The 12,166-nt window shown below is 33.4% G+C and overlaps 1 protein-coding gene across 7 annotated transcripts in view; it reads left to right on the forward strand.

Moving 5' to 3' along the window:
* LOC136025976 (uncharacterized) overlaps nt 1–12,166 on the forward strand; it is a 391,881-nt gene that overhangs the window by 360,096 nt on the left and 19,619 nt on the right. For all 7 annotated transcript variants that reach the window (XM_065702101.1, XM_065702103.1, XM_065702104.1 and 4 more), the window contains one exon: nt 122–2,222. In XM_065702101.1, the coding sequence (XP_065558173.1) occupies nt 122–2,222 (2,101 nt within the window). The remainder of the gene's footprint in view (nt 1–121; nt 2,223–12,166) is intronic.

Below are 12,166 nucleotides of genomic sequence, written 5' to 3' on the forward strand. Positions count from 1 at the left end.
GTGATTTTTTCTGTGTTTTTTTTACGAAGGCTCAAATTTGAAAACTCAAAAATCTTTCTATTTCATTTTAAAATTATTCCAGGTAGCTTCTTTCCCTTGTTCACTTATTGATCATTTTCAGGAAAATGCAAAGCGAGAAGAGTCCAGTTCGCAGCACCGAAGCGTTGAATAAAGATCATTCCCCGTTACGAAAAGTACGAAAGCGAAGATTTTTGCGTCGGATGCCAAGAGTTAGTAGTGATGAAGATACAGTCCCAGCAAAGCCTAGGATTACTTTTCTTCGTCCACAACGTGATTCTAGTGAAGAAAATGAAGTTATAGGAGCAGGATTACCTCTGTTGCAAAGACTAAAGCTCCTGAAAGAGAAACAAGATAGAGAGGAGAAAAACAAAATAAAGTTATTTGAAAGTGAAGGCCCACAAAGAAGCGTAGAGGATTATAAAAAGACTAACCAGACTAAATTTGACTCTGAAAGTGTCGATGTAAGAAATGAAGCTATTGGTGCCGGTTTATCCTTACTTCAAAGATTAAACCTTGTAAAGCAAAAAGAAGAAGGCATAACAACAAAAAGTAAAGAAACACTACAGAATCAAAGCCAAGCATCAAATCATGTAACAGCAATTGTAGAAACTCAGGTGAAATTAAATGAAAAAAATCCTTATCCAAATTTATATATGAATCAGTTTCAAAGACAGAATGACCAAGTTGAAAGTAGTGAGACAAAAACACATGAAAGAAGACCTACTGATGATGTTAAACCGGGTAAGCCAAAACCCTGGAGTTTTGCTGCTCAAATGTGTAAGTCGTCAAAGGTAGATACTGCTGCAACAAAACCTGCTCAGGTACCTGTCGAAGTTATGAATAGTGGTGACAGTGAAGAAAAAACTAAAGTCGATTATTTAATAGAAAAATTGAATTCTCCAGAAAAAGGTAAATGGGATAGTATTGCAGATGCTGTTAAACAAGAAACCATCTTAGTAAAGGAAATATTACCGAAATTTTTAAGAGCGAAAGAAAATTGTAAATTAAAGAAAAGCGAAAATCGTGTAATCGACGAAAATCCTACAGAAACTTTGAAAATTAAGAAACAAGTTATCATAAGAGAATCCCCAATTTTATCGCGAAAAATGGTGTCACTCGATAATGATGCTGAAACACCTAGATCCCCAAGGTCACGATTAGCATCGGATCCTACATCCCAACCCATGAACCCGAGGATAAGTTCAAGACCAGAAATGCTCCATTTAGAAAAGCCAAGAATTTATCTGTCAGTTGATGATCTTTCTCCAGAATTTATAGTTCTACCGTTCGTTAAACGACTTAAAATACTAAACGAACGGCAAAAATTAGCAGAACTTGAAAAAGAGGTTAAGACAGTTCGCAGTAAAAGTGTTGACTTTCTTCATCAAAAGTCTGACTACTCTTTAAGGCAAATCGGAGGCTCCCTAGAGAGCGTATTTGACCAAAATATATCAGTGAATGCTTCTGACACTCATGCTATCTCACAAATGACTAGCTCCAGTACTGACCCAGATATCGCAGATACGTCGAATTGGATACCAACATTCTTAAACATAATGATGTCTGCGTTGAAAGGTCAGCCTCCGCCGTCTAAGAAAAAGCTCGAACATGCTAAAAACCTTTTAATAGAGCAGATAAATCGATCAAATAATGATGGAGGTCCTCAAAATCCAAGCCCAGTTTTTCCATCTATTTCAGAAGATAACGGTGTTGCAGATGAGCTGCCATTCTCTCCTGAAGAAAATGAAACACTAGAAAGAAGAAGTCTTAAAAGTATACTGAAGAGACTCTCTAGCAAAGATCTGTCTGAGCAACTTTCAATGTGTGGAATCAGTGGCAAAAGACTTTTACGCTCCCAAACAGTTGAGGGCTATGCAGCACGTCATTCAAAATTTCTCAAAGCTGCAGCTTTCCAACGAGAAACCCTTTCCTCACCTTCAAGTCAAGATTCTGATTTCAAAAGATCAGTTTCTGCCCCTCCAGGTCTCTCAGAAGACGTTCCAAATCCAACTCAGCCACAAAACCTGCAAATACCCGAGGAGTTATGTACCATTGACTCATTTACAAAGTTTAAACTTAAGAAGAAAGAAGGAAGAAATAATTCGATTTCTTCGTACTTGAACAATCTTGTAGACAAGCAAACTGACGATCGCATTTCGGAAATGATTCTTAGATTTAAAGAGCTTATACAATCAAGAATGGTAAATTTTATATTTTTGGTTTATCAGCCCAAATCCCCGACCCAAAGAAATCTTTGAAGTTTTTCATATGATAAATTTAATAACCTACAAATAGTTCAGCTGCATTAAAAAAAAAATCTTAGAGCCCTATTTAGTAAAACTGAAGTAATAAAACTGTAATTCTAACTTTTGGAGGGTTGATTGGTTGGGTCGGACTTTTTCCTTACTCAAAAATATGCTTAAAATTTGAACGTTCAGCTTCAGTAATATTGAAAACTAAGAATTGAGAAAGACATTACCTGGAAGGTATCTTTCTTGGAACTAGAATCGTCACTCGTTTCTTAACAGAAGAATCATCCTACTTTAAAATTAGAGACTACAACTTAACAGAGTCTGCCTAAGTTTCTGAATTTAGCAACTATTGAATCACAAATAGTAACAACAATAATTAGAATATTTAAGTCTTAAAATGTCTGTAATACATTCTACTACAATAATAAAAGAGCTAAAATCTAAACAACTTTGAGAGTGTATTTTTATTATTAATCTTCCCCTTTATTTTTTGCTAAATTTTCTCTCTTTCTTAACCATCAGTTACTTTTTCTGCCCTTGTGATAAAGTTCTAACAAAACCTTCATTCTGATTTTACAAAATTTATCATTTTCGATAGGGTGTGACGGTATGTCGACTTCTCTGTTTAAGGAATTAGCTGAAGCACTTAGTTAGCCGCTTTTATTTGTTTTTAATTCTTGCATGAAAAATTGTTTTTTTCCAGTTTGTCTTAAAGTAGCTAAGGTCTTACTTTTGTTTAAAAAAGGCGATACAGATAATCCAAATAATTACAGGCCTATTGCTATTTTATCACCTGTTTCTAAAGTTTTCGAAAAAATAATAAAGAGTAGATTTACTTCATTTCTGGTAAAGAATAATTTTTTTTTCTCCCAATCAGTTTGGTTTCTTGCGTGGTAGGTCAACAGAGCAAGCAGTAGCTGTTTTACATAATTTCTTATCAGATACTATGGATGATAGTTACTTGGCGGCAACTATATTTTTTGACATTAAAAAAGCTTTTGATACAATAGAACATCCAATTCTTTTTGCCAAGTTGGAAAATGAAGGAATTCGTGGAATAGCTCTTGAGTTAGTGAGATCTTATTTATTAGAAAGAAGTTGTACAGTCAAAGTTGGTGAGGAATCATCTCATATTTTTCCTTTAGAAAATATAGGGGTTCCACAAGGAAACCCCAATACAGTCTGTATTGGGGCTGTTACTTTTTTTTATATACATAAATGACCTTCCAAAATGTATGCCTTCGGACGATGAATTACCATGATTGTTTGCAGACGACACAGCAATTAGTTTCAAGGCTGGTAGCGAGGAGGACCTACGAATGGCCCTCGAAACTGTTGCTTTAAATGTAAATTCTTGGTTTCATGTTAATCGACTAGTACCTAACCTAGAGAAGTCGAAATTTGTTGTTTTTGGGAGAAGTTTGAGAGCAGTGAAGCGTGTGTCATTTAAGACTACTGGTATTGGAACCTCCTCCATAAAAAGAGTGGATGTATTTAGACATTTAGGTATCTACATTGAATCAACTCGGTCTTTCAAGGTGCATATTAATAAACTCGAGGCAACAGTGTCCAGGAATCTCGGCTGTTTGCATAGAGTAAAGTTCCTGTTTCCTTACCTAATAATGATAAAATTATATTTTTTATTAGTGGAATGCTATTTTCAATATTGCCCGACCGTTTGGATGCTGACATTCCCTTCACATTTACGAAGACTCCAAATTGTCCAATTAAGGCAATAAGAATCCTGGACCTTTTTTTAACACACCCTAGGAAGACAAAAGAATTATCTGAAACTAAAACATCATTTTTATTTCTTGATATTCTTCATTTACAACAAATTTTTCGCCTTAATATAGGCATATGGTTTTTAGAAGTCCAACGTAGGGATAATTTTTTCAATTAAATGAGACTCTTGGTTGAAAATAAATATACCCATTTATCAAGAGCAAGGAATAAGTTTCTTTTTCCTTTCATTAAAAACTACCCAACACCCAGTTGGTGGGGGCGCTTCGCGCCCCCCCCAAGCCCCCCCGCGCGCGTAAGTCGTTACGCGCCATATTAGTTACGCGCCATTGTAGTTGTGTCCCTATGTCCCACCTGTGAATATAGATATATATATATATATATATATATATATATATATATATATATATATATATATATATATATATATATATATATATATATATATATATATATATATATATGTTTTTAACTACGTAAAACTTGCGAATATACAACATTCTTTGCTGTCCCATTGTCTGTGCATATAAATAGATTGTCAGGTTTACCGACTCTTGAACATGCAACATATAATGGTCCATGGGAAAACAATCCGTATTCAGATCTATACCTCATAATTCTAATGATTGCCCTTGAGCTTTGTTGATGGTGATTGCTAATCGACCATTCCCTGAGTCGCCATCGTCATTTATATATCCCCCTTGCACCCCCGGCGTCCCCTTTGTAGTTATGTCCCTGTGTCCCGGTCGTCGTCATTTATACTCCCTGTGTCCCGGTGCTTTGTTGATTGCTAATCGAACATTCCTTTTGTCCCGGTCGCTTTCCTCTTTGAGTGTCGTCATTTATTTAGATTGTCAGGTTTACCGACTCTTGAACATGCAACATATAATTGTCCATGGGAAAAACAATCCATATTCAGATCTATACCTCATGATTCTAATGATTGCCCTTGAGATTTGTTGATGGTGATTGCTAATTGAACATTCCCTGTGTCCCGGTCGTCATTTATATTCCCAGTATTCCGGTCGTCATTTGTGTTTGACCTTTTTTTAGGTTTTTTAGTTTTTTTCTTTTTTCTTTTTAGTTTTTTTTGAAGTTTTTATCTTTTTAGTTTTTTTATTTTTATTTATATTTTTTTAGTTTTCTTTTTCTCCTTTATTTTTCAGTTTTTTTCCTTTTTTTAGTTTTTTTTTCTTTTTTAGTTCTTTTAGTTTTTACCTTTTTTAGTTTTTTTAGTTTTTTAGATGAAATTTTTTTTAGTTTTTTTCCTTTTTTTCTTTTTAGTTTTTTATTGGTTTTTACCTTTTTTTTAGCTTTTTTTAGTTTTTTTTCGTTTTTTCTTTTTACTTTTTTTTTTAGTTTTTATCTTTTTTATTTTTTTTATTTTTATTCTTAATTTTATTAGTTTTCTTTTTCTCTTCTATTTTTCAGTTTTTTTCCTTTTTTTTAAGTTTTTTTTTAGTTTTTAGTTTTTTTAGTTTTTTTTCCTTTTTTTCTTTTAGTTTTTATTGGTTTTTACCTTTTTTTAGCTTTTTTAGTTTTTTTCGTTTTTTCTTTTTACTTTTTTTTTTAGTTTTTATCTTTTTTATTTTTTTTTCATTTTATTCTTAATTTTATTAGTTTTCTTTTTTCTTCTATTTTTCAGTTTTTTCCTTTTTTTAATTTTTTTTTAGTTTTTAGTTTTTTTAGTTTTTTAGTTTTTTTAGTTTTTTTAGTTTTTTTTTAGTTTTTAGTTTTTTTAGTTTTTTTTCCTTTTTTTCTTTTTAGTTTTTTATTGGTTTTTACCTTTTTTTTAGCTTTTTTAGTTTTTTTCGTTTTTTCTTTTTACTTTTTTTTTTAGTTTTTATCTTTTTTATTTTTTTTTATTTTATTCTTAATTTTATTAGTTTTCTTTTTCTCTTCTATTTTTTCAGTTTTTTCCTTTTTTTAAGTTTTTTTTTTAGTTTTTAGTTTTTTTAGTTTTTTAGTTTTTTTAGTTTTTTTAGTTTTTTAGCTTTTTTATTTTTTTTTATTAGTTTTTAGTTTTTTTGTAGTTTTTGCCTTTTTTTAGTTTTTTCAGTTTTTTTTTAGTTTTTAGTTTTTTACCTTTTTTGTGGATCGTCACCTGATCCACAGATCCACAGATCCACAGATCCACAGACAACCTATTTTTATATATATAGATGACAGATCAAGCCTAAGTTTAAGATATCAACTTCCTGAGATTCCCAATAAATATAAACTACTTGATTTAATAAGTGAGTCACCATCACTCTACACATATAAAGAGAAATTGAAAGAGATAGTTCTTTCTGCCTATAGTAGTGGGAACTGAATGTAAAGTGATTTATTTATAAATTAGTTCATTAGTCCCATCCGTTTCTACGAGTCGATTTTTTTTTCCCGCTTCTTCTCTCTCTCTCTCTCTCTCTCTCTCTCTCTCTCTCTCTCTCTCTCTCTCTCTCTTTCTCTCTTTTTATGTACTCCGTGTGAGTTATTGAGGTGTAATTCCTTTTTCTTTTTTCTCTCTCTATTGTTAAAGGAGGCAAAACGAGTTCCCTCCCTGTTTCCTTTGTATAAGATTTATGTATATCGTTTTTTGTTTAATTAAGTCAAGTCAAGTCATCATTGTTATTGCTGTGAGTATTCCTAACGCAGCAGTGATGGTAACATCTTCCTCTTACCCTCTTTAAACATAAATTAAGTTAAACAACCAATTATAAGCATTATCTCAGTAATATTTCCTATATGCATCACACCTAGAAATTACTGCGTATGCCTACAACTGACTATTGATATTTTTACTGCTGTCATTGATTCTGTTATGTCAACCATTTTATGTCAGACCCAAAAGACAACTCTCAAATTCATTTCTATGAAAGCATGCGCATGAATTTTTAGTTTGGGGGCAGAGGTAAATTATACAAATAGTAAAAAGGAGTCAGATATATTTTTGAGAATCATTAAAACATGGCAATATTACAGAACTAAGTAGTAGCCTAGAGCTACTCCGTTGCCTATCAAATTACTTGAAAGAAAAAAAAAACTTACGAAACTTGTCCCAGCATGAACGGCACATGAGAAGAAAGGTATTACTCTAAAAAATTTGCTTAAGAAGTTATACATATTATTTTTGTTGTTCCTTTAAAAACGGACACCAAACCAAGTGAAGCCTTATTACCGTTGAAAGGTTAAAGCAAATGTATCCTGGTTCAAATTCAATTCTTTACTAACCAATATCCTGCTAAAAATTCTTAAGAGCTTAAGTATTTGCTCCTACCTTAGAAACTAAAGACAGTAGCGATGCTTTGATTGCGTTGACTATAAAGTTGAAGTCAGAAATCATTTTGAGAGTTTTGGCTAAGAAGAAAATTTGCAATAGACGTAATACCAAAGGAGAAAAACAAGGGACAAAATCTAGGCAATAAAAGTGTTGACCAGCACATCGTTTCTCAGTCTGGTAGCAAATTCACTAATAATGGGTCACTTTTGATTCAAAAAATTCAAAAAATGATTCAAAAAATTCAAAAAAAATCGAAAAATGAAAGATTATTTAATTTATTGATTAATAGGCTTCAATCTTATAGATGCAAAAACTTAGAAATATTCAAATAAAACTTGGAAAAATGAAAAGCTGATTAATCAATAACCATTTATATAATTATTCTTAATGTTCTGATTAATAATGCTTATTATTCAATAACTATTTAGCTAAATATGTTCTGCTAATGGTACAGATAATTGTTCTAAAAATTGTTATTTATTAAGAAGTCTAAAATAAAAATACAAAACTATTAATATACGACTCGGGAAAATGAAAAGGTTATTAATCAATAACTATTTAGCTAATTATACTCTGCTAATGGAACAGATAACTATTCTAAAAATTATTAACTTGTATAAAAGGTTTCTGGGATTATTGCATTTATTTTAGGATTTTGAGAGTTATATAACTAAAAAGCCTGAGAAATAATGGTCTTGAATAATTATATAGTCTATGGTACTCGTAGTTTTGCTCAGTATAATACAAATAACCTACTAGAGCAAATAGCAGGAGACTACCTTATTAGAATATGAACGATATTGCTTATACCAAATTCCTTGTCTGATATTTCTTGTAATCCTAGTAGCTGATTTGAATAGGCAAAACAGAAACAAAGAAATGACAAACAATACTCATCTTTTTCTCCACAAAAATATAGAGGTTTCTCAAAGCAAATTATCTGTAACAGCTCTCTGGGACAAATTTTTTACTTTATACTACAAACAAAATACATAAGAGATGAGAGGCAGAAAATCAGGATTCATTCTATGATCATTTAGAGGCCAATTTAAATAGCTCTGCTTGTTTTATTTATTTTTGAACCCATAGCCACTTGATTGACTTTTAATTTGACTAGTTTATAAGGAAATTCTTAAAAAATAAAATTGACAACCAGATATTACAGAAAAATCTATCCCTTGATAATTTCTTTCTTATAATGCTAATTTTACATGTAAAAAATTAACATGAAAGTAATCAATCTCCTCACACAGATAAGTAAAAAAAACCTTTTATTGAGAAAAATGGAATGTGATGCAGTAAGGCTTTAGCCTCTAACCCCCCCCCCCCCCCTCCCCCAAAAAAAGAATCATTAACGCCATATAGCTACTTTCAATTTACCTATCAAATCCCGATTCCAATTAATGGTCTTTTCTTAACCCTAAAGAAGAAGTTGAAAGTGACGAAACATTTTGAAAGCTAAACACATAGAAACACTCACATAAAAGTGCAGAATCTACATTAAAACCACTTTGGCGAAGCGACTACTAACCTTTTGATGGATCGAATTTAAGTGATATTGAATGCGTGCAAATATAAAATCAATATTTGAATAAACTAACACTTCAATGCATCTAAGAGCCCATTAATCAATGTTGCCACCCTTGAAAAGAAAATCACTAGACTTGGTCAATTTTTGGTTGATCTATGATTTCCTTCAGTAATCTAGTGATTTATGTACTGATTTAGTGATTTCTTTAGGTTATATAAAAAATCAACAGAAACGTTGATAACTCACTAGGGGTTGAAACCTTGCAACTAATTCTGTTTCATTTGGGACTTATATTAGGTTAATTCTACCTGTAGAGGCAAATTCTTGACCCCTGCACCCTACCTCCAAAGATGACTTTAAAACAATGTATCTGATTTTTATTAACTTACAATGCATAGGTTATGCTCTAAGATAGTAACTACTTAAATACTAGTTTTTAAATGCTGTACTTTGACAACTCCACCCTTGGAGGCAATCATATCACCTAAATCAGCAAACTACATAGACAAGAAGAACAATAGGGAATTTCTCAAGACAGTGGGGAACATATAAGAATGAATATTTCTGCCCTTTGTCCAAGGGCCGTCCTCAGCAATACAAAAATATATAAGAAGAAAAACTTACAACAGGATTAAATCAATAAAACTAAAATGAAATTTTTTTCAAAACAGTCCCAGCATCCTTACCTCAGTGAAGTTCAACCAGGACTGATAAATAAAATGTGATGAAACAAGGCAGTTCATTGAAATGAAAGAGAATGATTTAAAAACACGTTTTTAATGTCAGTCTTGCTTTTTGGCTGCTGATGTTATAGGTCTATTTGTGACAGGCTCTGTGTTAATATCTATTGGTTTTTAGAATATTTTGTAAGGTCATTTTTAGTTAAATTTGTGTATAGAGTATTCAGTGAATATTATCCCAAGTCCATATTTAAGGAAATGTTAATATTAATCTTAAGTCTGATTTCAATTGCTTCTCGAACTACTTACTTTATGCCTAGGTCATTGCTAATAATCTCGGATGCTTCAAAAACTATTTTGTGGCTAGGATTTTCAAAAACATGGCTGCTTAAAGGATAATCAAAAGAAACAGAACTAATATTAGAATTCAGAGCTTTGTTGATATCATCCTTATGCTGTTGTAGGCGTTTCTCGAAATTCTGGAGAGTTTTCCTTAAATACGATTTGCCACAGTCGCATGGTATTTGATAGACACCTCTTTGGCGAGTAGATGGAGTTTTATCTTTACCAGAATTTATGTGAATTATGATTGTCAAATTATTGGTAAAAACATACAGATCATTTTGTGTGCATACTTTTTAGTGTGGTCTTCGTCGCTAGTTACACCTAAATCAACTTTATCAATCTGTACCCTCAACATCAGAACACTTGCAAAACAATGAAAAAAGGTACTCCTCCTGAGAGAGATAAACCGTTACAACTGGGACGCAGTCGGCCTATCTGAAACCCACCTCCTAGTTACGGGCGAAGAAAAACTTGATGACGCTACTCTTATACTGTTAGAACGCACTGATGGAAAATACCGGCAGGGAGTTGGGTTCCAACTCTCCAGTAAGCCTAGGAGATCACTAATCGTAGTAACGCCCATCTCTGAACTTCTGATCGTGATCCGCCTGATTGGTTCACCACCGAATCTCAAAATCATTCAAGTATATACACCCTACTCTAGCAGAGATGATGAAGGATCTGAAAATTTCTTTCTCCAACTTCAGTGTCTAGTAGACTCTGTGCCAAAAAAGATATAGTGTTTTTCATCGGAGACTTCAGTGCCATTTTCTGTGACGATCCATCTGACTACGAGGACGTGATGGGTAAATTTGACCATGGCCAGCTGATCAAAAGAAGTGAGCACCTAATCAAATTTCGCCAAGATAATGATCTTGTTATCACAAACACATTCTTGAAACACAGAGTCAGACTTAACATAAACTGGACCTCCCCGGATGGAAGGACTCAGTATCTAATAGATTATATCCTCTTAGCTAGACAATGGAAATCTTCCACCACAAACATAGTCACTTTTGCAGGCGGCGACTTCGACAGCGACCATTCGCTTGTTATGACTTCAGTTAAACTACTTCTAAAAGTGGTCGCCAAACTCTCCAAAAAGCTCTCCAGACTCAGATTAGACCTCTTAAAAGGCCAAAATATTCGAAAAAATGCGACGCTACTCTTTCCAAAAGAATTTCTAAACTCCTCTCTACATTCCCGCAAGCCCTATCAAAGGATGGCATCGATAATCTTGTGAAGAATAGCTCACAGGTATTATTTGATGTCGCCCAGTCGACCCTGGGAGTCCAAAAGGCGTACCAAAAACCATGGATACTGGATGAGATAACCTCATTATGTGAAGAAAAACGCAACCACACTAACAAACTGGGTAGAGAAAGTCAGGATTTTTACAAATGATTGAAACGTGCGGTAAAGAAAGCCACTTATCGTCCTCACTGCTCCTATATAAGGGAACGATGTGAGCAATGCGAAATGGAATTTGAGAAAGGTGACACTCACTTCATGAGCGAGGGCATGAACTAACCCAAAAAGGGACTGAAAGCCTATACCCTCTTCAATGATGATGGTAACTAGATCCAAACTACAGACGGGATCCGAACCAGATAGAAAGAACAATTTTTAATTTCAAACTAAACTCAACGATCCTCCCAGACCCATCGACACTTAACAGCCTCTTCGTAATCGCCACATACCCAAGCCTACCCCCACGTCGTTCTAAGATAGAATTGGCTATCAAGGGCTTGTGAATCACGAATCCTTAAAACAGATGACCAATGTCACCCAGCCGCATTCGAAATAAAGTCATTTCACTGTATTGTGGGTATTACGTACCTGGACAGGATCTCTAATATTAGGCTGTTTGAAACCCTCAAGATCAAACGCACCATACTTGACGAAATAATACTGCAACAAGTTAGGTGGCTAGGCCACATCCTGCGTGTAGAAAATTCCCGTCTTCTGAAAATAGTCTTCCATGGTCGCATGCATGGTTCTTGCCCCAGAGGTCGGCCCCCGAATAGATGGAAAGACAACTTATCTACAATCGACCTGCCACAACTTCTACGCCTGACTGAAGATAGATGCTCTTACAGGTGCCACATCAATAATATTGTAAAGGAAGAGGTCTCAAAACAACCTTCAAGGATGGATGGGACTAAAGTCAAGTAAGTCAAGTCAAAAAAAAATTAACGCTTTTCTAAAGCCTTTAATGCTTACATATCATTCTTGGACTGCCCAAATAGACAATTTACCATAAGTTGTTTGCAAAATTTCTTATTATCTATCTCTTTATTTTAGTCTAAACTTTATTTCTAAGCTGTAAGCT

Source organism: Artemia franciscana, chromosome 4 (genome assembly GCF_032884065.1).
Source record: "Artemia franciscana chromosome 4, ASM3288406v1, whole genome shotgun sequence".
Taxonomy (NCBI): Eukaryota; Metazoa; Arthropoda; class Branchiopoda; order Anostraca; family Artemiidae; genus Artemia; species Artemia franciscana.